Source organism: Manacus candei, unplaced genomic scaffold (genome assembly GCF_025592945.1).
Source record: "Manacus candei isolate 608988 ecotype Guabito, Panama unplaced genomic scaffold, ASM2559294v1 h1tg000107l, whole genome shotgun sequence".
Lineage (NCBI taxonomy): Eukaryota > Metazoa > Chordata > Aves > Passeriformes > Pipridae > Manacus > Manacus candei.
The window spans coordinates 192,233-217,281 of NW_026138155.1; the positions used below are offsets into that span (position 1 = coordinate 192,233).

At 51.5% G+C, this 25,049-nt stretch overlaps 2 protein-coding genes across 5 annotated transcripts in view; one reads left to right on the forward strand and one right to left on the reverse strand.

The window, feature by feature from the left end:
* Positions 1 to 22,520, forward strand: CCNI (cyclin I). Of its 3 annotated transcripts, XM_051769433.1 has the most exons (8): positions 6 to 557; positions 11,228 to 11,384; positions 16,970 to 17,104; positions 17,234 to 17,317; positions 19,371 to 19,445; positions 19,600 to 19,740; positions 20,086 to 20,316; positions 20,841 to 22,520. In XM_051769433.1, the coding sequence occupies exons 2-8, from the start codon at positions 11,271 to 11,273 to the stop codon at positions 21,300 to 21,302; spliced, it is 1,242 nt and encodes a 413-aa protein (XP_051625393.1). In that variant the 5' UTR covers positions 6 to 557; positions 11,228 to 11,270; the 3' UTR covers positions 21,303 to 22,520. The 3 variants fall into 3 exon arrangements, with proteins under 3 accessions (XP_051625394.1, XP_051625393.1, XP_051625395.1); XM_051769434.1 differs by lacking the exon at positions 11,228 to 11,384 and having other exon boundaries at positions 1 to 557; XM_051769435.1 differs by lacking the exon at positions 17,234 to 17,317 and having other exon boundaries at positions 14 to 557.
* SEPTIN11 (septin 11) overlaps positions 21,758 to 25,049 on the reverse strand; it is a 55,265-nt gene continuing 51,973 nt past the window's right edge. For both annotated transcript variants that reach the window (XM_051769430.1, XM_051769429.1), the window contains one exon: positions 21,758 to 25,020. In XM_051769430.1, coding sequence (XP_051625390.1) covers positions 24,945 to 25,020 — 76 coding nt within the window. In that variant the 3' untranslated portion in view covers positions 21,758 to 24,944. The remainder of the gene's footprint in view (positions 25,021 to 25,049) is intronic.

Genomic DNA, 25,049 nt, shown 5'->3' on the forward strand with positions numbered 1-25,049 from the left:
CCCGACTCCCCCTCGCAGCCGCCCGCCGGCGGGACCCTCACCGGGCGGCGGGGGGAGAACCGGGAGGGGAGAACCGCCTCCAGCCGCCGGCGGCCTCCGCCCCTCCTCACACGGGGCTTTGTCCCCTGGCGGCGGCGCTGAAGGGAGGCGGTGAGGCGGCTCCGCGCTGAGGGGCGCTCGCGCCGCCTCGCCGGCGCTTCTTCCCCTCCTACCCCCCCCTCCCCGATCCCCCCGGGAAGCGCCTGGCTGCGGGCTGCCTCTCGCTCCCCCCCCCCCTCCCTTTTCATTTTTATTTTATTTTATTTTATTTTAACCCCCTCCCTCCCTCCCGGGCGGCGGCGGCCCGCCTACCTTTCCCCCCCCCCTCCACCCCCAACCTCCCCTCAGCCTTCCCTCGCCCGTCATGGCGACATGAGGAGCCCGCCGGCCGCCGCCGCCGCCCCGGGCATGGGCCCCGCACGGTGCTGAAGCGCCGCGGAGGAGCCCCGGCGCCGCCGCCCCGTCATGGGGTGCTGATGGCCGGGCCCCGCCGGGCACCCCGCCGCCGCGCAGGGGAGGTGAGAGCCGGGCGGGGACGGGGGAGCGGGGGGTGCGAGGGCTGCGCGCACGGCATCGCTGTGCAGCGCTGGCGGTATAAACGTTTTAACTTGCGATTACCAACGCGCAAAGCATCCTGCGAGCGGTGCTTTGTGTGTCCGTGCGGGTGCGGTGCCGGTGCTGGTCCCCGATCTGTGCCCCAACTGTGACTTTCTGGTCATAGTGAAGATTTAGAATCACAGAATGTTACGTGGTTGGAATAGACCTTAAAGATCTGGTTCCAAACCCCCCTGCCATGGGCAGGACACCTCCACTAGACCAGATTGCTCCAAGCCCCGTCTAACCTGGTTTTGAACAGTGCCAGGGATGGAGCAGCCGCAGCCTGCCTTGGACAACCTGTTCCGGTGTCTCACCACCCTGACAGGGAAAAATTTCTTCCCGATAACTAACCTGAATTTCCCCTCTTTCAGTCTGTACCTATTATTCCTTGTCCTGTCACTACAGTACCTGATGAAGTCTCTCTCCGGCTTCCCTGTGGGCCCCCCGGTTTTGTTCTGTTCTCTTCACGTACTTCGTTTGCAGAGATTAAGTTTCCTTGAAGGAAGAGCAACGTTGCCTTCTGCAAATCCATCTTCAAAGGGGTGTTCCATAAATTCATTTCAGGGGTCACCTCAAAGGGACGAGATTGCCGCGGGTTGTTTCATGCTTGTGGTAAAAAGAAAGCAGACTGGGAAAAAAAAAAATCCTCCTGAAAACTGAACGCAGGAAAACCTGTTCCCATATCCTCCCCTTTTGACCCTGCGAAGGAGGGAAAAAGGAACAATCCCTCATTTTCCTGCTCTTAAAAATAAGGGTGTTAAAAGCAGACTGTTTCAAGCCTGAATTTAAAAATGCTTTTCAGCATCAGCCTTTGTCTGCTCCCAAACATTCTTTCCATAGTGCGCTGCAACAGCCTGTGCATGGCACAGCCCCTTTTCAAGACAGAAGGGTGAGATTTCTTTATTAACCAAAATACTAAAACTGACCAAGATGCATGTGGTCCCGACACACTCTGGAAAGGGGAGTGTCTCCCCTCTTCCATGCAGAGGTGACAGCTTTGATTGTGCCCCCCAGCTCTGCCCCACTGCAGGTACATCTGGAGCCCAGGTTAGCTAAGGTGAGGCTGGGGAGGAGTTTGTCTTCCAAAAAGCAAATCACGGCATCTTTTCCTTGTCTCGAGGGTTTGATTTTGGATCCCTGCAAATGAATCAGTTTTGTTTTTCAAGTAGCTTGGCTGGCTCTCCTCTGTGCCTACACAGACCTTGGTGTGGGGTGTGGGAAGCTGGTGTTCTGGCTTCTCCCCAGCAGGAACTGAACTTTCACATGGCGTACATATACATATACTTTTAATTATCCTTCACCCCCATGCAGAACTCGCGTACAGTTTGATGTGGCAGAACTGACCTTAGATGCTCCTTTTGCTGTGTCCAATCTGTACTTCCAAATCCTGTGCTTTGTTTGCTCTGGGACCCTACTTAAAAATACTGATGTGAACTGGTAAGAGCCTTGCTGTGGTGGGACCACAAAAGGTTCTCCTTGGTGGATGCCAGGCTAGAATGCCCTGGGGCTGCAGCCCACGGACGTACATTTATCAATTTTAATAGAGGTCAGTCCAGGCAGGAGGCTGTTCGATGCCACTGCATTGGCTCGTGTTGCTGCCCCGGGAGAAGCTTTTTGGTGGACAGTGTTGAGAGCCTTTTCAAGCTTGGAGCATGTCCCCTGTAATTACAGTCCCTTACCTTTTCCATTCCAACTCTTCTGTGCTGACCTGCTTCTCAGCAGAGCTCATGCAGGGACTGAAGTGAGGCCTGGAGCAGTGTCCGTGTGGTGGAAGATGCTTCCCCTTGCACACCTGCAACCATTCAGTGGTTAAAGTGTTAATTACTTTTGACCTCCTGCTGAACTGGATTTTTGGGAGCACTTACATTCACAGGTCTAATCTTTGTGTTTTTATGAGATGAGGTTCAGCACATCTGTCACCCTGATGAAAATGAGCCATCTGAACCTGGTGATGGAAGGGACAGATAAGCAGCCTGCAGTTTGTTTCAAACAGATTTTAAAAAGGCTGGGCAGGACCTCGAGAAAATTAGACATCATATTTTGACTGCCAAATTATATAACCCTTAGGACTCCACTGCCCGAGCAGGGAGCAAACTGAGTGAAGAAGACCTGTATCTCCAGATGGTGTGAAGTGTGGGATCTGAATTCCTCCCCTGCAGGATGTAGAATGGGTGTCTAGAGCTGACCTGCCCAGGAAGCTGCCAATTTGTGCCTTTTTTACTTTGCTCCCGTGACTCTGGGTGCAGGGGAGGTACTGACTGGAAGAACCACCAGGGCACTCCAATGGAGCAGCAGGAAATCCAGGCTTGCCATCGAGGAGGTGGATTTCAAGGGGGATTCTGGTTCACTGAGAATAGTTTCTTTGAGATTTCAGCACAATAATAGCTGTTTTCAAAGGCCAAATAAGCACAGTGAAGTCATTGAGGTGGAAGGAAATGTCAGGTGTCTCCTGTCTCAGTATGGAGCAGATGTGGTCTGACATTTTCCCTTCCTGTGTGTTTGCTAACTGCAAATATTACCGAGACTGATTTATTAACCATAATGGCTGTTTGCACTTGCTATGCCATAAACTCGTGTAAAAGCTCACTCAGGAATGACATGTTACTGCAGATAGTCTGTGCTGCTCATCAGCCCGGACATCAAACCTTTTCCTTACCGGGGTGATGGGAGGTGCTGGATGAACCCATCTGCCAGAGGCTTTTGTGCCTTTTTGGTGGTATTTTGCTGTATACCTCAAGGTCCTGTTTCTTGGCTGGGGTAGCCCTTGACTACAGCGGTCCGTCAGACAAGAACTTGGCTCCTAAAAGCTTCAGCCCTTACTTTTTTAACAATTTGCACTGCAGATCTTCAGTTTAAGCACTCCTAACTGTGGCCATGCAACTACAGAGCCTGCAACTGCTGTAGTAATACCCTGAGCAGAGCCAGCTTAGTCTGCATTTGTGAGAGCCCTGCAAGTGTGTGTGTGTGTGTGCAGTGACAGGAGCAGGGCGGGATTCACCCAGCTCCTCTGTGGCTGAGCAGCGGGAACACTCCTGCCGTGTCACACTGCCGCAGGCACACCACACACCGCTCCCTTCCTCTTTATCCGGACCCCCGCCTCCCACAGTTCCCTTCCCTGCCTTCATTTATTTTAGGCTGGGGACTGTTTTTAGGCTGTCCAGAACCATGGATATCAAAGCTGTTACCTTCATACTCAGAAGGCAGGAGAGATAAATACATAGGCAAGAGCCAGGACTGTGCCCGTGCCATCCTATTTTTGCGGACAATTGGAATTATATCCTTTTCTGTATTGTCTCAACAAGAGACTAATTAGTCAGCAAGCTTGAGCTCCTGGAGGATAATTAAGCTTTATAACTGTGGGTTCTCTTTGGTTGATGAGAAAGAGAAGACAGTACCCTCAGAGCCCAAGAATGCTGCTCTGCAGCTACTGTGCTGTACCTCATAATTGATCTATTGTTTCAACAGCAGATAATTCCTCATTTCCTCATAATTATCTCTTTTTACTGCCTCACACTGTATCCTGATATTAGCTGTAATCACTGATAATTTACCCCGAAGCCAATCAGAATCTGCAAAGCAAAATATTGGCCTTGGTGAGCACTTAGGCTTTCAGACAAAATTCCCTTTTGTTGTTGTCAAGAGGAATCAAGCCATTGTAGTCAGACATTTTTTGGAAGTGGGTGTTGAACTGGGTATAAACTTGTTTGGTTTTATTGCTGTTCATTGATGTTAATGACCGACTACTGCCGAAAGACAAAAAGAGCTGCTGCTGAGTCCTGTCTCTCTGTTTTTGCCCACAGAGGCATTGTATTTATTTGGTTTCAGGGGATTATATTACTCAAAAGGTGGTGCATGATGCTTTCAGTTCCGAATGCCTGTTGGCCCTCGCCTGTAGAGAGTTGGCTTTTATGAGCTTGAAAGCCTCTGGCCCTATTTTATGAAATTACCGCTCACTCTCATACTTTGTGAGCTTGCTTTTCCTTGGAGTGACTTCCTTCAAGTTACTGTTGATTTCTACCTAGTTATATCGGTGGTGGGAGAAGTGAATCATGCTCTGCCTGTGTTGCTTTTAGGAGGCTGGCAGTGAGACATTACATAATGCCAGGTTTGGTTTGCCCCTTTTTTTTTCCTTTTAAAGCCTTTCTGCTCTGCTTTCAGCAGTTGCTGCCTGAAGAACAGGCGAGCTGCTCTCAGTGTACATGTCACCCCAAGTCCTTTGTTCACCAGCCCCATCACTCCCATAGTACCTGCACTGCCATACCTGCTTTGAAGCCCTCTGTAAAATTTTGGTCAGGCATTCCAATGGCAGGGATACCTTTGCCTGGCTTGGCAAGGTGGATCCTGTCGCTCCCAAGCAGGTGCTGCACCACAAGCAGGATTCTGTGGTTGTAGAACCTCAAACCCTTTCACCGAGACTGGTTCTGCAGCCAACTGGTGGCCAGCACTGAGGAGAACATCACTAGGGCCTAAGAAGCCTTTTTCTGCCTCCCCTGGATCTCCATAGTCATTTGAATCACTGCTGCAATCACACCCCATCTTCCTAGAGGTCTGGCCTGGTTTAGGGGCAGGTAGCCCATACTTTTTGCCCAAATGCACAGGTGGCTCCCCTTTAACAAGAGTGGTGAGCCTGTTTTGTTGTGAAAAGCCTTTAGGTGGGGCACGAACTTTCCTTTTAGTGCCAGAAATCACCTGCTTCCACCCTTTCCCTTCTCCAGACACTTACATGCTCCTTGAGGATGGAAGTGGACACTGCCTGCTTCTGTATTGCAAAGGGGGGCTGAGGCTCTCCCGGCTGCTGAGTCCCAGACAAGGTCCCATCCATCTCCCATAAAGCTCCTCTGCTGTTGTTGTGCAGCCTGCTTGCTTCCTCCTAAAAACTCTTCACTCGGCGCCACGGCTCCTGCAAGACAAAACATCCTCTGCAAGTAGGAGAGGCCAAACTGCCCCACGGTGTGCCACACCAAACCTGAGACTGGTTATACTGGAACAGGCCTACCTGAGTCCCTCCTTCCTTCGGCACAACCTGCAAAAAGTAGTGGTGCCTCGAGTTGCTCCTTATATAGCCCTTGCCCAGGTGCTGCTGCCAGGGTGCCTCACCCTCCCTGATTAGGGGGCAGCTGGTGATACTCCTTAGGAGCTGCTATGGCTCCCTCAGGCCCATGGCCTGGTGGCTCTTCAACAGCAGCACCCTCAAGTTTCTCAGAGGGTTCCCAGGTGTTCCCTTCTAATCCTGGATGTTGTCCCCAAAAGAGCCAGAGGGTCCCAAAGCAGAACCCAGAGGCTGCTATGTAAACCTTGGTTGCTCATCACTGGGAGCTGTGCTCATGGTGTACAGACAGCTTGGTACAGGGCCAGCCATGGCTTTCTTGGATTTATTTAGGTTGAAAAAAAAACATAAAAATGGGGATCATTTCAGCAAACGTTCATGTTTCTTTGCTTTATTCCTGTCTGGTGCTTCAGTTCTGGACAAGGAGGTGGCACCACCTGTTCAGCATGTGACCACTAATTGTCCCCGCCCTTGATGTGACACCCCAGTGCACACAGTAAAGGCTCACATTCCTGACCTGGCAGCAGGGCTGTTCCCAAGCCTTGGGATCTGCTGCCGAACAATAGCAGGGCCCATTCCTACCAAAATCAGTCTTTTGGCTGATTTTAATAAGCATTGTGAGGAGTTTACATTTTCCTTTGATTTTTAGGTTCAAATAAACCAAAATCTCGCAGCAGAACTCATTAAAATGTATTGAGTTTCATCCCCTCTTTGCATCAAACACATCCGTTGTGCAGCTGGAGCTGCTCTCCCAGGGCTGCATTCCGCCTTTACCTTTTATCCACAGCGTGCTCGATGTGTTTCCACACGCTGCCCCAGAAGGGAGGAGCTGTGATTCAAACAGCTTGTTTGCATCACTCAGGAGCTGTGGCACGGAACATTTAAGCCATTACTGACCAAAGGCCTTTCTGGGCAAAGGCTGCTTGAATGGACTCATCTTGGCGGTTGTTAGGCGAAAAGCAAATGCGGACCTCCTCCCCCTCCCCTGGCATTTCCAAACAGAGCCGTTAGAACAGAGAGTAGTTCGGGCATGGGTCTGGAATCGTGCCCATCCTGCCAGGAGGGAAGAATGGTGACATTGTCTGAAAGTTCAGTCAGGAGTTCGGCTTCTACCTTGTTTTTTAAAAGGCCCTACTTTGGAAAATGCCATTTTAGCTTCCCTTAAACAGCAAACCCCTGGTGTCAGTCACGAGGCTGGTGGAACAAAGTGAAGCAAAGATTTGTTAAAACTAGTCCAGTTTGTGGTGGAGCCCTTTCCAGAGGGCTCCTGCTCCTCCTTCCTTGCTGCTAAATGGACCCTGGGATTTCTCTTTCAAAATAGACTTAAAACTCCTCCCTTCCCTCCCATCAAAACATTGCTCTGCCTTCTCTTTTTGCTGTTGCCGACCCGTGGTTTTAGCTGGCAGGTTCCTTTAAGATGTTTGGAAAAATTCATCCGTTTGGAAAACCAGCACTAAAATGAGGTCAGCTTTATTTGCACTCCCAGGAAAAATCTGGTTGGAGGAAAAGAAGTGGCGAGCATATGATGTACGTGAGCGACGCTGCCAAAATATCTCACAGGCTTGCCTTTGTAGCAGGCTGTGGGAGTGAGCTCGGGGTGAGTCACACAGACAAGTGGCAAGGGCCCTCTCCAGCTCCCAGCCTCCATGAAATTACCTCTTCCCGAATTTAGGCTTAGGCACAACTCAGCCGTGCTGCTGGCTGAAGTGCAGCATCCCCTGCGGGCTCCTTTAGGTCTGACACTGACACATCCCAGGCTGCTTCACTGCAGGGCGAGGAAGGAGTTAAGCTGAGAGAAAGCCCCGGGTACTAAAATTAACATCCATCCCAGCCCCCCGCCCACAGCTTTGAAATTTCTAATCACAACTTGCAGTTAGAGGATTTCTTCTAGCAGTAGGTTTGGATCCTTTGAAATCACAGATGGCTGGCTGGAGCTCCGAGGAATTCAGTCTCCTCCTCTCTTCCTTCTGCTTTGCCTTCCCCCCGCCGCCTAGAAAAATCTGTTTGCAGGTCATCTGTAAGATTTTATTGTTGCTTGCTACAGCTGAAGCAGATTTGGCTGCTGGTCCCGACAAAGGTCTGCAGAAATCGGTGGTTGAGCTCTACTGGAATTACCCCTCCTGTTCAGAATACCCACCTGGACCGATGTTGTTAATGTTTCCAAATTGAGCCCTGTTAAAAAAGCAAACAAACAACCTCCCCAAGCAAACAAAAAACAACCCACAATCAAAACCAAAGAGGTTTCCCTTACTGCCCTGGATGTGTTGGCACAGCTGAATTGCAGCTGAAGGCATGAAGATCAGGAACTGTGTTAGGAGCTTGTTCTGCCAGTGACGGCATCCTTTGTCTGCAGGAGGCACTTTTTATTGTCAGCGCAAGTGATTACAAAGCCTAAAAATAAAAAAACCCTCCTATTTTGCATCCTACACAAATGCATCCCCAAAACCATGAAGTGTTTCTGTCCAGAGAGCGGTCTGCTCCAATTCCCCCAGAAACTGCTTTTGGAAACCATAGCCTGCAGCACTTTGCAGCCTAAAATTTCTCCCGGGGAAACTGAAAAGTGTTTCTTTTAGTAAAGTTAGCTATAAACGTGGACCAAAGAGAGATCTTTAGGAGGTGGGTCACATTCTGTGGACCAAGTCGGGCTATTTTTAATGGATAAGCAGGTGATTTTTAATGGCTCTCACAAGTTAAAACCTCACACCAAAGTTCTGACTCTCAAATTTCAGTGCAAGATCTGACCTGCAGCTTGTGACTTCTCAGGAGACGTCAAAGCCGGTGCCTTGCCTTGGCTCACTTCTCCTTTATTAACTTCCAAACTGCTCTTTAAGGGGTTTCAGCGGAGCCACTCTACCTTCCAGTGAAGATTAAGAAACCATAGGCACTGTGTGAGCAGTGGTTTAAAAACTCCCAAAGTGACCACAGGGAAAAAAAAAAGCCAAACAAAAAGCCACCACCGTGGAGCTAAAGTTTAATTTTAAATCAGAGAAACAGAAGCAGAAAGCTGGGGTGAGTTAGTTCATGGTGGCTGTCCCAGCTTGGGCAGCTCCTCGAGCCCTGGATCTCAGAAAAACGAGGGAAGCTTTTGGCTGGAGCACCCTCCTGCTGTTCTCTGAGAGGTGCTGCCGCACTGACAGGGATCTGTGCTGCTGGTGTTGCCTTTCTGCACTGCTCAGGTTTTATCATCCTACCCTGAGCAGAGAAAAGAGACTCCTGTCCCTCTGTGATCTTCACACGACTTCCCTGTGCTGGATTTTGGGAAGCTGTGCCGGCTCTCCCAAATCTCGTCCTCTGGGATCCCGCTCTGCCGTGCCTCCCTTGTGTTTTGGGAAGCCTGCATACATGTGCTGGCATTTTTTCCAAATGGCATACATGTATCTGATGGAGAGCTGTGTAAATGGAGATGCAAACTGGATTCAGCCTGGGGGTGCTTGGCAGGTTGCCTGGCCCTGCTCTCTGTGCTGGAAAAGTCTGTGCACCGCTCTTGCTCCAAGGGAAACTTTCAAGCACGTCAGTCCTCTTCTTTTTCCCCTTACAAAGGTTATGAGGCCTCAGCCCTCAATTGAATTACGTCCCTAGTTCAGAAAGGAAAGGTTATTTTCCCCTCTCTTTTCCCCTCGGCAGCTCAAGAGGAGCTGGCAGCGCTGCTCACTGCTGTGTCAGGGTGCTCCAGGAACACCCCGAGCTCTCTGCTGGGGCCACTGACTGGCCCAGGCAGCACAGGGACAACCTCCAGAGGGATCAGGATGACTAAAAGTGCTTTTCTGGGCTCAGAGGCCTCTGAAACCCGTTTGTGTTGTAAATACAGTGGGAATGTTTGCCAGTCACCGCAGAAAAAAGCAGTGCCTGAGGATGCTCACTTTGGCCTGAAATTTTTCCTGTATTTTCTCCAGTGGTGGCTAATTACTCTCTTCCTGCAAAACCAAGAAAAGACTATCAATATTTTATATTAGGAGACATGGTTGGGCTAAATATAGCTCCTGCTTTTTTCCTAACGAGCGTGCAGCCAGGAGCTCCTGGTCTCCTCGCTCTCAGTGCTCAGCACTGGGCCCGGCTTTGGCCTCTGTGCTGGCTTGGCTGAGCTGTGGCTCTGGTCCTGACCTGCTCCTGTTTCTCCAGGCACATATTTCACCTGGTGCAGCTCTCGGCTCTTCTCCAGGTGTGTCCTGAGAGGCTGTAGCTGACTGGTGGATGTGACCCAGGTAGCGTTACCGGGGATGTAGCAGCTGGCAACCTGCAGGCTCGGTTAAATAATAAATAAATAGGTAAATCACCCATCTTCTGCCCTGCACAGGCCTGGAGAAACCCCTTTTTGGGGCTCTGGACTTGAAAGGTGGGAAAGGGTCCCCCAGTTCCGCCCCTCTCTGCCGAAGGGAACAACATATTTCACCTGTTCCTTGTAATTTGAACTGCTCTTTTCCATCAGTGCCATGCTCATTTCCCAGGGCTTTACCCCTCCTTTGGAAGTGCTGGTGGCTTTGGAGACGGTGGGGGATCTGGCCTTTGGGAACCTGCCCAGCTCACGGGAAAACCTGTGGTGTCTGATGGGAGGATAATGAGATGCTCATGAAGCCCCGGAGGGAAGGAGCTGAGGGAGGCTGTGGATGTGCATCCCTGTTTCCCCTTGGCCCCATTTACAGTGAGTGTCCTCGGGATCAGCCCCAGGTTTAAAAAAGAAATGCAGAAATGACTAAATGCACATAAATAACGTGAGGTTGGAGGTTCTGGAGTTTCGCTTCCCTAGGCAGAGTATCCCCCTGGGCATGGGAGGAACTTCTAATAGGGATTTTTCAGCCCACACTGGCCCTTTGGGGGTTGGTGGGAAGTGATTGTGAGACACACTGCAGACCTTCTGGAGCCCTGCTCAGGAATCCTGGATTCAAGGTGTTCCCTCTAGCTGGAAAACCTTGAGTCGTTCCATTGATACGTGGAAACCTTGTGTAGGGGTATGCCTACCCAGTACAGCCTCTCCCTTGTTCATGGAGAAGCATTTGTTTTATAAAAATCCAAAATAAAAGGAGTTGTTTTTCAGGACTGAGGGCCTTGACGTTTATTTGCCACTTAAAACCTGACGGGCTTTAAGTGGTACTGGATGTGGTTTTATACCTGGTGCAGGATATGTGAATGAAGAACAATATTTGTTCCTTATCAGTCTTTAAGGTTTCCCTTAGCTCTGGGAAAGCACCTTGAATCTTCATTTGTACAGAGCTTGCTGAAATCCCCTCTGTATTTGCTGTGCAGCTCCTCCCTCTCTCATGGGTTTGCCAGCAGCCTCTCCCACCTCTCAGTGCTGAGGTGGGAGAGCTCTTGCAGAAAACCTCAGTGTGACAGGAATCTGCAGCCCACAGAGGGATTGGAGACCTGTGGGTGATTTTGGCCCAGCTTTGTCCAAACCTGAGCCACCTGGGTTGGGTTTCCGTGGGCAGGTTTGCCAAGCAGCGATCCCTGCGTGGCCCAGATGAGCCTGTTCTGTTTCCTGCAGCTGTAGTCCCCTTTGTGCTGCCTTTGGCTCAGTGTTTCATCAGGCTGTCTTTGGTTTTGCAGGTAGCTGTATCCAGCTGGGTGGCAGGTGGATCCAAGGGTTACCATGAAGTTTTCAGGACCCCTGGAGAGCCAGAGGTTGTCTCTCCTTCTGGAGACGGCAATCTCTAGGGAAGCTCAAATGTGGAAAGCACATGTGCCGAAAATTCAGCCCAATCAGGTAATATCTCTTCTTCACATCGTTGATCTCAGCAAAGGCAGGAGGCTGTCCTGGGTGTGTTGGTATGGGAACAACTGGAGGTGTTTTCAGGAGGGGTTATCTTTACCTGGGGAACTGGCCTCTCCAGGGAGAGATTCCCCCTTTATTTGAGGGGCACACCTGCCCCCGGGGGTGCAGAACACCCTGCGCAGCACACAGTGGTACATCTCTGAAAGCACATACAGACATTATCTTAATTGTCTTAATTAAATTAATTTTACAAAGTGTGTGGTTTATTAGTGCCCATTTCTACTGGGCACCAACTTCGCAACAGTTCTTAAAAGCAGCTCCATTTCTTGGACTAGTTCATTAATAACAGTGTTGATCTGACTTGGGAAAGGCACTGCTCCAGGAAGAACCCCACTGACTCCAGTAGGGCTATTTATGGAGCAGGGTGTAAGCTCGTGTCAAGGGAACCAGGGCCAGGCGCTGGCCTGTTCCAGTTAGGAATGTTCTCATAGGACTGGAGGAAAATTCGGAGTGGAAGGGACGGCAGGGGCTCCGTAGTCCAAGCCCCTGCTCAATTTGTGCAGCAGAGAGGTTGGAGCAGGCTGCTCACGGCCTCACCCAGCCTGAGCTGGGCCTGTGCTCCTTTGGAGGGAGGTGCGTGTCTCACATGTGCACCCAGAAGCACCTCTGCGCTCCACAGAGTTCTGTTCCAAACAAACTGTGAACTGTGAGGATGGTTCTCACAGGGTTTCTGCTCCTTCGGTGCTGGGTTGGGCTGAAATAACCACACTAAGGACTCGGATCCCGTCTCGCTGTTGTTACACCACATGAAACGTTCATACAGGTAGGTCAGCTGTTGTCAGAGCTAATCCCTGTGCTGTTTGTTTTTTCTGTCTGGCAAACAAGAAACTGCTGCTGTTGGGTAGGAGCATATACATTTTTAAGGGCCTCAGTATTAGTTTTGTTTAATCCACACTGTGGTTTCCAAATGAGTGACGTGGTTGTCAGAGGTGTGAAGCATATGTAGCTGTGGCTGTCTTGGGGCACATACAGTTTAAGCCTCTGGCTTATGGTAAACCAGGCTGTCACTCCCTGCTGGCAGTATTCCTGGGGTGATTATAATGTAGGGAGATAAGATTAGAGGATAAGCGAGTGTAACCACACCAGAGTCATGGGGGAAGATTTCACAGGGACAAGGCACTTGCGTTTCTGCCTTGGTGAAGGTGGCTCAGAAACCACCACCTACCTGCCTTAGGCAGACCTCGCAGCAATCCCTGTTCTGTGCTTGTCCCCAAGGGTTTCTGCTCCTGGAATTGCCACCCCCAAAACTCTGTTGTCTTAGTGTCACCTTTTTCTTCCTGTTTTCCCCCGTGTCAGTTCAGACATGAACATAAGTGCTGTGCTACTGAATGTTTTCTGGCAGTGAGGAATCACTAAATTGGAGCGAGAGCTCCGTGTGTGTGAGCTGTAGGAAGGTCAGATGGAGAGGAAGCATAGACACAGCTGCTGCTGGGGGGAATCCAGACTTGAGAGGCCACGGGGCAGCTGAGAACACTGGGTGGAATCACAGGTTTCTCTCTGTTCCTGCGGTTCACAACACCCAGCTTTTCCAACTGCCCCGTGTGCCGCCGGCGTTCATTTTGGCCATGGTGCTCAGTGTGAATTACCCCATTTTCTGTAAGATCTGGAAGATGGTCAGATCCCCTGACAGCCACTGCCTTCTGAAAGCAGCTGCAGCAGCCTAAAACCTCACTTGTACGACGCTTGTTTATTTGCCGTGACAGTCGGGAAATGTGCAGTCTTCTGTGGATCAGCTCTGGCCCCCCGGAGCGTGTGGAACTTTCCATTCCCTGCTGCGAGGGTGGGCTGACTGCACAAAGGTTTAATGAGCTCACCTGGTTTGCCAGGGACAGACGTGAGTGCGTCTGCAGAGATCTGAACAGCCTGACTGGAGACACACCAGGGGTATTTTGCAGGAGGAAACTTTCAGTTTTGACTCTTGAGGAGACATTTTCGGTTCTAATGTTTAAAACCGGAACAAATGCAGTTTCTAAATATGTGTCAGTTGAGACCTTTGAAAGGAAGAAACAAACCCATAGTTACAGAAACAGGAAGACTTTCCATTTTTAGGACAGGGTGCAGAGTCTCTTGGGGACTTTGTTCCTGGTAGTTTAATATATGTGATTTTGTGTTTCCTTAGTACTTTTTGTCTGAAAACTCCCATCCCCTACTTTAAATGCAGGCCAGTGCTCCGGGTATGTGCAACATAGCAAAGCCAGATCTCACAAGGGCTTTTCAGCCTGAAAAAACAGATGGGCTGAGTCTGGAACTCCTCATGCTTCTGAATGGATTTGGTCTTTTTCTTCTTTTTTCCCTTCTGGTTTCCCCTACCACTTGAGTTATACAAGATGCAGGTGACATTCCAAAGTTTTCATGGGATTAAGGCTAGAAATCAAGCTGTAAAGCCTGGTCAGAGGCTGATTTTTGCATGTTACTGAGCACAGGGATGTGTGAGCCAAGAGTTTTGGGGCTTTTTTTTATAGAAACAGTGTCACTTGTGTCATGCCTGCTTTCTTTCCTGTTCTGGCTCATTCTTCCTGTCTTCCCACTTCTTCTCTGGACCTCTTGAGGAGTCAGAATATCTCAGTTTATTTCCAGTCCTAATAAAGGTCACCTGCTCACTCCCCAGGAGGCCACACAGGAACAAACAGGGGAAAGGGCAAAACACCTGTCTGGGACAGCAGACATGAAGGAAAACAGTATCAGGTGAGGTGTTTTTCCTAGACGGGGCAGCAATAAAACTGAGTCATGTTTGAGTTCACAGATAATGTTTATTTTAGCCTGCATATTCCAGAAGTCTCAGGGCATTCCTAGAGGTGATCTGCACCCACGTCGTGTCCCCTGACCCTCCTATCTGGTGCAGAAGGGACATACACAGAAAGTACCTCTGCACCAGGCAAGAACTCTGGGCTTTCCAGCCCAGAGGGACTTCCTCACTTTCAGGCACCGAGTGTCTCATTGCTGCTTTTAGTTTCAATTAACTAAGGAACAGTGACCTTGCTGCTTAATTAATGTTACTGTGCTGTATTTTCTTACTTTTATTCTGAGGGTGGCACAGGGACACTTCCAAGGGAGGGGAGTAGAGCCCGATACTTCGTGTGGAAGCAGGAGCAGCAGCAGGGCTTGTGGGTGCAGGGGGGACCAGGTCCCACTGCTGTCTGTCTCCTACACTGGGCTCGCTCAACCTTCCCTGCTCTGTCTGTGTGGGCGAGGGAATTCCCCCCTGCCTCCTGCTCCCTCATTTGCAGTTAGGGACTGGAGTAGACCCTTTCTGTAGGATGATGTTGAAAAGAGCTGGAGACTCACCTCCTTTCCTTTGCTTCTTCAGGTAGTTCTTAAGGAGCCAGTTTAATTTTGGAGCCTTCCTTGTGCTGCACATACACCGAGCTGAGGGTGTTTGCAGTTGTTCCTTCCCATCACAGGGGCTTTAGGGTCGTTTGGTTTAATTTTACATCCTACACATGCTTAGGGTTTGGGTCAAGCACCATTTCCCTTCCCACGGCCAGGACAGGCCTTACAGGCACCGAGTGTGTAGTTTGTGTTACTGCCTTGCTGGTAAAGATCATTCTGGGGCTGAACTGGGGCCTTTTGGCCTCAGGGCAGATCTCAGGAGGGCTGAGGATGAGAGGCATTCTTACCCTTCCCACCCGTGCTGTTTTTAGGAGAAGGCCTAACCTTTTGCTTTGGCAGGCACAGGGAAAACAGCACCGAGCCAGGGCAGACACTGCCAGGAAGCCGATGCCCATTTCTGCTGGATCTAGCAGGAATGGGATTTTCCAGGGATGGAAGGGGCAGGGCTGTGGTGGTGTTGAAATGGCCCCATGCTGCTGAGGCAGGGCCCTCCCTCCCCAGTCAGAAGCGCCACAGGTGCCATTTTCACCCCCTCCTCAGCCCATTTTTCTCCACAGGTACACCCTCAGTCCCTGTTCTGTGTCCGGAACAGCTTTAGCGGAGCATTTAATAAACTCTCCTGCTGTGTGGTGTGTTCATTGTGCTCCCAGCACACCCCTTGAACTGGCATTCCTGGGAGGAGTGCAGGGCACTGCTGGCAGCGAGTGTCCTGCCCCTGGGGGGTCTCATGTTTCACCCTGAAACTGCATCAACAGTTTTAGAAACAACCATATTTCTTGGAATTGAGGAAATGGCAGGTACTTTTTATTGAAGCGTTGAGTGGTAGCTGAGAGCAGAGGCCCATCTCGATCACCAGACAGTTCTGGTGACACCAGGGCACCATCAGGGCTTGGGACAGAATGGCAGGCAGGCCCTTGTTCTCCTCAGGGCACCCCTGGTACAGCAGCACTGGGACTGGTGTACTTTTCCCAAGGGAACAGGGGGACACGTGTGAGCAGCAGTCACCAGCTGTGCCCCTGCTGTCCCACAGCCCAGAATCCAGCCCTGTGGCTGGAGCCCTGCCACCTTCCCCACCCCTTCTGTGCCACCAAGGAAGGGAGCTCAGTGCAGAGTAAAGATGTCACACTGCCAGTAACATGGCAAGGGGTGACACGTGTTCCCAGGGAGGCCCCTCTGTGATTACAGCTCTGCCTTCACCTGGGCTGGACTCCAAGGCAGGAGGGTTAGCAAGCCCTGGTAGAAAGCAAGTTACTGTCCGTGGAAGGTACATAGTAGGTGTTTGGGTGGTAGACAGAGCCTGAAGTATTGGGTTTGCATCTTGGGGGGGTGGTTTTATTTTAAATTTCTGCTGCTTCACTCTCCTGGTGTTGCTGGGAGGGCAGTAACAATCCAGCTGTTTGTGCTTCTGGATACATCCTTGCTAATCATCCCCAATAATCCCCACTGGAGTGAGACCAGACAGTTCCTTGGATGATGTGAAAGGCTCTGGAAAAGCTGTAAATATTTCTGAACTCGGTCACACAGAAGGATTTGATGTCAATGGCTGAGCTGTACATGTGGTTGAAATTTAGCTGTTGTCCAAACAGATCAATGGGGAGGACAGGGGCCAAAACCTTAAACCGAACACCAAACCCAAAGCGCAGGTGAAACTGTACCTGCTCCACCCCAGTTCCCAGTTAACTGAGCCACTAAAAGCCTTTTGTACACTCTTGGCAATTTTCTTTATTTTAACATACACTGAGCTAAAAAATCTCCATAATTTGAAGAAAAAATAAACCTTTCCTCTTAAAACTCCAACTGGGTCCCTCCCCTCTGGGCTGGTTTTGTTCCAGCAGGGCATTCCTGTGCATCCACATGGTTCTGAGGAGGTTAAAAAAATAATAAACCTCTGGGAGCTAAGCTGGAGCTATGAGAAACTACAAGACATCCTTCTTCTTATCCCCACTGTACAGTGACACTGGAGTGAGGTTTGGGGTTGCTGTAAGGAAAGCTTGCTCTTCCAGGGCAGGTTTTTGGGATGAGGTAAGTAATGTGGGAACAAAGTGGTGATTGAGGCTGGCTCGAGGCTCCTCTTGCCAAAGGAGGCTTTGTTCCCATGCAGAGAGACTCCTGCAGAGGTAAAACCTTTGGTGTTTTGGAACTTGCTCAGCCCATGTATAGGAACAGTTTGTTTTTCTCTCCCCCAGGATGTAGCCATTTCTCCAAGGCAGAGGGATGAGGTCATCCAGTGGCTGGCCAAGCTCAAGTACCAGTTCCACCTTTACCCAGAAACGCTAGCCCTGGCCATCAGCCTCCTGGACAGGTTTTTAGCTGCAGTAAAGGTAAATATTTGTGGATCCTTAAACTGGAATAGATTCCTACCCCCCACTCAGCTGTTGGTGTGTGCAGTCCGACAGAAACTCTTCCTTCCCCCCTGGTGCTCACACCCCTTCCTTGCTCCCCGTGGATAGGCTGGCACCTGCTGCTCCAGAGCCTCATCTGGGGTGGGCTCTGAGATACCAAGAGCCCAGTCTCACCCTGAACAGACTCAGAAGGTAAAGGCAGTGCCCACGAACTGTTAAAACAGTTACAGCCCAAGGTGCAGCGCCCTCGGACACAAGTGTTGGGAAGGTCTCTGCTCACCTCGATTTCGCAGGTGTTTTAACTACATTCACCTCATGTGTTCCACTCGGATTGCCAGGAGCACCTACTAGCAGGGAACCAGCGGGGAGAAAAAGTTTGAGATTTGGGCCTGGCAAGTAGGCTGGTGCAGGGAAATGAGAAAAAAAAAAAAGAGGGGAAAGAATATAGAGCCAGAGGCCACTGTTGTTCTGGGAGCAGTTCCCTGCCTGCCTGCTCTACAGCCAGGCTGATGGACTTGCAGCTTTTGGCTGATGTCCAGTGGGTGTGAAGGAGACAGGGAAGCACACACAGGTGCAGGCTTCTGTGTGACACGTGTCCCCTCCTGTGGTGCTGAACCCACTGCCTATTCCCCAACAGGAGAATAGAGGAACCCCCTTGTTTTTAAGGCTGTTCCACCACAGAAACTGCTTAAAAAGGGGGTAAAAAACAGCACTTGGGCTCCTTGCAAGTGAGACCTGCTGTTCCTCTGGCCCTTTGAGTTACCTGGGCTGTGCTTGGGCTGTGGCTTTGTACCTGCCCAGTGACTGAACAAACTCTGCTCCAGCCTGGAATCCCTGGCCTGGAGCTGTGAGGTCAGGCTTTGGGAAGTTCATTTCTTACCGTGTTTGCTCAGCTACCATTCTGTGCTTGGCAAATCCCGCTCTTACCTGCACGTGTCTCATCTCACCACGAGCATGTTGGGTAGGCTGTATCCCTTAGGAAAGGGAAGCAGGAACATGCATTCCCAGCCTGTGCCCTTGCACTCCAACGTGACTGAGTTTGGTAGAACACAACTGACATCATTCATTAACCCACCCTTTAAACATTAATAAATATTGCTCATGTTTTCATACAAGCCATGGAAGGTCTTATTTTTAAGGAGATCCCAAAGTAACTGATTTACTGAAATGCTGAGATGGGAAAGATTTAAGTCCCTCAGCAGCCAATGCCCTGGAGGACAGTTTTTCTTTCAGTAAGTTGGAGCAGCCAAGGAGTGTGTACAGAAAGCATGGGAATACAAGTCAGGAGCCCTCTGTGTGCTTGAGGCAGCGAGCAGGGATTGGGAAAGGGGTTTAGCCTGCAATGAGCATCAGGGCTCTGTGCTCCTTCCCCCAGCTCTCCTCTCCCATAAAGCTCTCATTCCTCTGATGCAGCTCAACTCCTGTTCATCAGGTGCTTTCCCATCCCCAGGAACACAGTCTGGGATTGCTGGGACTGGCTGTGACCCACAGCCAGCAGTCTTGGTGTGTGTCACTGCACAGCACTCGTTAGCCCTCAGCAGGGCCCAGTTCTGGTCCTGCCCTAAGGGATTTCATTCTCTTGGACACCTGAGTGCACAAGTACAGACTGTGAGTGGATTTTCAGGTTTGCTGCAGGATTTTCACTTACCTTTGCTTTCAGCATCTCCAGCTGTGCCAAGGTTTAGGAACAGACTCTGCCTTTCCCTGCCCCTGGCCACTGTGGAGGAGGGGACCATGTCCAGTGGTTGTTACACTGATGGTGGGAGTGAAGCCCTTTGTAAAGACAGTCACACGGACAGAGCTCACAGACAGAACCCTCTCCCATCCAAATTTCATTTACCTTGCCTAAACCATCTCCCATGGAAGGGGCTGGCTCTCCTCCACTAATCCCTGGGCCACAGGTTTGGGAACTGTAGTGCAAAACAACTGAGTGGTGTTTTTCCAAGTTACACTTCCCTAGGCAAGACAGTCCTTCCCATTTCTGCTGCAGTGCCTGAGCCCGAGCTCTTTCCACTCCAGTGCTGCCCGTTCCGATCACGGGGCTGCCAGATCAGATCTCTGCTCAGCTGATGTCACGGAGCATGGATTTGTGCTTGGCACAGCCTGCCACCGCCAGGGCACAGTTAGAGGTCAGCCTGCTGATCCACATGGAGACCCTGGGGCTTGGGATGTCCAACCAGAAGGATCAGGGCATCATTTCTGCATCATGCTGACACAGAGACTTCTCTACTCTTCTGTCCTGCAGGCCCGTCCAAAGTACCTCAACTGTATTGCAATCAGCTGCTTCTTCCTCGCTGCAAAGACCATTGAGGAAGATGAGGTAACTGTTCTTCCTACCTTGCCATTGTCGGAGTATCTGTCCTTCCAGTCCTGCCTTTGCTTACACACAGTGGCTGACACTTGCCAGGACAGGAATGAAGCATTTGGTAGGATTTCTATTACAATCCGTTCTTTTTTTGTGTTGGCTGTTGCAGAGGATTCCAGTACTGAAGGTGTTGGCTCGGGATAGCTTCTGTGGTTGTTCTCCGGCTGAAATCCGCAGAATGGAGAAGATCATCCTGGATAAACTGAACTGGGATCTTCACATGGCAACGCCACTGGATTTCCTTCATATTGTAAGTAAGGGGCTACTGATGGTCTTTCAGGTGTCTGTCAGCCCAAATAATGTGTTGAGAAGCACCTCAACAAAAATCCTACCTGTAGGGGAACAAAGACCTTGGGATGTTTGTAATTCCTCTGTACAAGCACTTTCTGAATGAAAAAGCCTTGCCAAAGAAGCCAGGCAGGTCCCACTGGAAGGGCTGCACCAAGCTTTGGTGGGTTCAATGTGCTGGGTTTTTCCCCCTGGTGTGGGAATCCCTCCAAGGTTAAGCTGGAGGATGCCAGCGTGTCCGAGCCATCTCACAAGGTGTTCCTAAGGTCAGTGCCTCCAGCTGCCTCCTGTCCTTGTCTCCCCACAGTTCCACGCCATGGCAGTGTCCAGCAGGCCGCAGCTCCTGGCTCTGCTGCCCACGCTGAGCCCGTCACAGCACGTGGCAGCGCTCACCAAGCAGCTGCTGCACTGCATGGCCTGTTTCCAGCTGCTGCAGTTCAAGGGCTCCATGCTGGCACTGGCCATCGTCAGCCTGGAGCTGGAGAAGCTGCTCCCCGACTGGCTGGCTCTCATCATCGAGCTGCTCCAGAAGGCACAGGTGAGGGGCGGGGAGGGACTGCAGACACATCCTGCTCAGTGCTCCCCCCAGCCAGGGCTTTGGGATCCCTGGCTGCCAATGGCTGCCTGCTGGTACGCTTGTGTGGGGATGGCTGGGCTTCTGCCTGGAGGAACAGTGCTCCATCCTGACCACATCCAGTGAGTGACAGAGGTGGGAGCCGTGTGCCCTCATGTACACAGAGTCCTGCTGCACCAGGGAGAAAATAACACACCAGCGCAAAATTCCTAGTCAGTGGTTCAGGCATTCATTCCCAGCATACTGACAAGTATTGGAAAGGCTCTGGCAGTGAAACCCTTTAGTATCTTTTAAGCTTTTTCCTCACCACTATTCCCATGAGGTGTAAGAAGGAGCAGGGGCCTGTATCCCAGAAGGTCATCATGGTAGGGGTGCTGTATCATGTCCTCCTCCTGCATGGCTGGGTGGTGCTGTTGGAGCCCATGCTCTCTCCTCACCATGGTGGCGATCCCACAAGGCCGGTACCTTTGCTTGTCTTCCCCCTCCAGATGGACAGCTCGCAGCTGATCCACTGCCGGGAGCTCGTGGCACATCACCTTTCCACTGTGCAGCCTTCTCTGCTGCCCAACTCTGTATATGTCTACAGTCCCCTCCAGCAGACCCTGGTGACCTGTAACAGAGGAGCGTTCCACCGCCAGCCCTCCTCTGTCCCAGGGCCGGGTCTCTCCAAGGACAACGGCCGGCCAGAAGCGCCAGTCACAGGTACAGCCGCGCTCTACCAGCGCCGTCCCGCCCCCGCCGGCGGCTGCAAACAGGCCTCCGCCAAGCGCAAGGTGGAAGAGATGGAAGTGGACGACTTCTACGACGGGATCAAGCGTCTCTACAACGAGGACCTCGCCCCGGAGGTCGTGGCCCTGGAGAACATGGGCTCTGTTTGCGGCGCCGACGTCTCGCGGCAGGAGGGCAGCGTGTCCCCTTGCCCGCCCCTGCAGCCGGTGTCTGTCATGTAGCTGCGAGTGCCACCACCCGCTCCAGGAGCCCCGCCGGACCCGGCAGCCCGTGTCCTCAGTGGGGGGAGAAAGGGCCATACCTTGTCAGGCTGAACTGAAGGGAGCCAAAAAAAAAAACCAAAAACAAACAAAAAAACCCCAGGAAAAAAAAATCCCAACCCTTTTTGAATTTTATTTCTTGTGCGGCTAATTATAGTTCCACTATTTAAGCACTTAAAAACACAAAAAAGTATAAAAATCTAAAAAAAGACCCAAAAACCAACCAAAAAAAAAAAGTAGCAAAAACCTGTTCCTTTCTAGTGTTGTCAGTTCCACTGTTTTTCTGCTCCTGTGTGTTGTAACCCATTCTCCACATCTGAGAGCTCACATCAACCCTGCAGAGCTGTTCCAGGTTTCCCAGCCAACACCTCTCTGATCCCATTCTGACCTGCTCCTCACTCCCCTTCTGCTTGCTCTTTTTAATTCTCAGCCAGTCTTGTGCTTGACGTTCTGTCCTGCCCCACAGCTTTTTCTTTTGCCCTTCTAACAAAAAAACCTCTTTTCTTTTGTTAATACTTGGGTGTTTAAATGTGATAATACTGCAAAACTGGATTTAAACAAAAGGTTTTAAACAAAACCCCAAACCGGTTCTCGCAAGCTGCCCCACACTTCAGTAATGCCCACAGGAGTGTGAAGGTGCGCTGGAAGAACCCAGGGGCAGCTGGCCCTGGTGCTCTGCCTCACACAGAGGCTTCTCCAGTTACACCGGTTTGCTTCTCCCAACACAGAAAGCAGTTACTGCATTTTCTAGCACTAGAACCAAAATGGTATTTTTTTCTTGTTTGCACCGAGAAATGTTGCACTCAGTGTAAATTTTCACCAATGCTTTACCCTCTCCATGAAGTGTAAGCTTTGAATTGTGCAGAGCCTGGTTTTGCCCACACTTTTCCCAGCACCGCTGGGTGAGGTGCCGGGGCGGCTGTGGATGCCTGAGGTTTGGAATGTGTGTCCCTGTCAGTCACAAAACCAAAACGAAAGACCCTGATCCTCGAGTTTTGTGTTCATGTAACTTCTAACCAAGAGTCAGACCTTTAAACCTGTCTCGTCCCTGTGACACCCCGTTCTCAGAACGCCCTGTCCCGACTGTACGCTCTCTCCACAGCCCTGAGGAAGGTATTGTATCTGGAGCCATTGTACTGATGAAAGCCTTCTGGTAGCAATAAAGAAAGTTGTCCTGGATTCCCAGTCTGGTGTTGTGCTTTTCATCCGAGACCTGGATCAGTTTTACCCAGATGCTGCCAGGGAGTTGCTCTGTGCCAGACAGCTGACAAAGTGCCTTAAAGTGCCTTTGGAGGTGCTGGGCAGCCCCTGGGGTGCCAGGGGAGTCACCAACATGAACTCGTTGCCTCCAGTGGTTCTGGCTTTAGCCCAGCTCTGGTGCTCCTCACTCCTGGCTCTTCCCTTTCCAGGCCAAGTGCATGGCTGGAACACTGCTCCGTCTCCCGTCCTGGAGCCCATCCTGCCCTGCGCCTTCCAAGGTGCCATCCTCTTGTCATGCACAGACCACCACAAGAGCCTTCCCACAGGTTCCAGCTCTTCCTGCTTGTGTCCTGAAAAACCCCTCCCCAGGCCATATTTCTCAGAGGGGTGTGTGTCTTCCTTCCCTTCCAGCCCTTCCTGCCATCCTTATGCTATTTCCAGACCCTGACCTTCTCATCCAGTGGCTCGGTTTTCTCCAGCCAGGCTGCTGTGCAGTCCTCTGGGGGTGCCAGCAGCACAGCCCCAGCAAGGCACCCTGTCAGTGCAGGAGAGCCCCAGCTCCGGTGCTCTCTGCTTCCAGTTCACCGTGTGTTGCACACCTTTTCCAGTTAACTTACGCTGGCTTCTCTCCCTCCACGTGCTGCTTCCCTCCCAGGTTGAAGGGCACGTTCCCCCTTGCCCCACTGGCACATCAGCACACAGGCACTTGTGAGGATCACAGCCCAATCCCACCACAGGGTCACCGCCCAGAACCCTTCCCAGGCTCCCTGTGCTGCCTGGAGCCACACAAGCCACAGCACCGACTCGGCAAGCTCCCAGGAGGCAAAATCCTGCAGAGGCAGGACTCGGTCTCCCTCACTGCCAAGTGAGTGCTTTCCTGCTCCCAGCCCCAAACACAGGCACCCCCCAGCTCCAGTGAGCTGCAGAGAGACAGACACTTTATTTTGCTGGCACTATGCACAAACCCACGCCAATGATCTTGTGCCAGACAACTCCAAGAGAAAAGGCTCAGGCACAAACCCTGTCCCTGGTCTGTGTGACCCACCTCTGCAGTGTCCTGCTGTCCTGGCACAGGCCCTGAACACCTACGGGCAGCTCCCTGGCTGTGCTGCCTGCACTGGTATACACGTTTACAGTGCTCTGTGGCTAACGAGGTGACCTTCAGACACAGCCTTACCTTGGAAAATGAGTCATCCCAGCAAGAGCAGCTCTCCCATGTAGCAGGTCCAGCTGATTTGGAAACAACCCACATGGCCAGAGACAAAAGCCATTTCCCACTTCCCACATTTCCTCCCAAAAAAACCCCAGGCAACAACGTCTCTTCCAAGCTGCCCCCCCATCACCTTCAGTAGCTGGCTTGTACGCAGCTCTCGCTGTCGGAACACAGGGCTGGCCTGGAGTGCTGCCAGGGCTTCCCGTTTCCCACAGGAAAACCTTCCCTGATGTGCCCTTGTCTCATGTTCCTGTGACCTTCCCACAAGCTTCACAGCATCCCAGTGCTCCCCACCACAGACCTGCCCAGGGTCTGCCTGCTCCAGCGGGGCCGGAAGCAGCGAGGGCAGGAGTCTGGCCCAGCACACTGGGCAGGTGAATGGTTGGCTGGAGAGGAAACCAATTCCCAGTTGCAGGCTCAGCTCCCTGTTGCCCCCTCTCCCTCATGAGCACTGGGATAACACCACTGCATTCACAAACCCCAGCACATTACTGCTCAGCGCCCAAGCCCAGGGAGCTCCCCAGGGCACGGCAGGGACATCCCAGCAAAGCATTGCTGCTCCTTTCCAATGCCTTCAGCCATAAACCCTCCCTTGCTGCACTGTTCCCTGCAGCCCCCCAGCTTCCCTCAGCCCCCTGAGGGTTTGCTCTGAGGATGTGAGAGCACAGATCCCCTCCAGCAGCCACACGAAAGAGTTAAGCCCAAAGCATGATTTTTAACTCAGAAACCCACTCCCTCCAATGGAAGAAGTGGCTTTCCCAGCTCTGCTGGGGACACCTGGTGACAAATAACCTCTCTGAGCTGTCCTCAACAGGTTTCACGTTGCCATCCTCTCCCCACACTGGCACCTCTTCCCCAACAGCTGCAGCCACGGAGGCAGCAGCCCAAGGGCACATTGCCATCCCCTCCCCAGCCCCGGGGTGTGGGGAAACCTCCACCACCCTCTGCAGCTCAGTCTCACTGTGGACACCGGCAGGGCCTTCTGCTCCCTTCCCTCTGCCCCAGTATCCACCACCACTGGACTATGGCTGTCAGACATTTCACCTTGTTTTCCCTATGGATCTCTTCTCCCTGAGTTCGCCTTTAAAAATACCACCCCACCAATCAACCCCAAAACCTTCTGCTGACACCATCTGTCTCAACAACCTGAGGCAACAAATTCCACAAGTTTAGTACCTGCTCCTTAAAAGTTACTCCTCTGGTCTAGTTGTGACGATTTGCTGACTTAGCAGGTTGGCACCCAGCGCCATCATAACTTGGAGAGCTCTGCAACAAGAGTCACAAATAAATCTGGG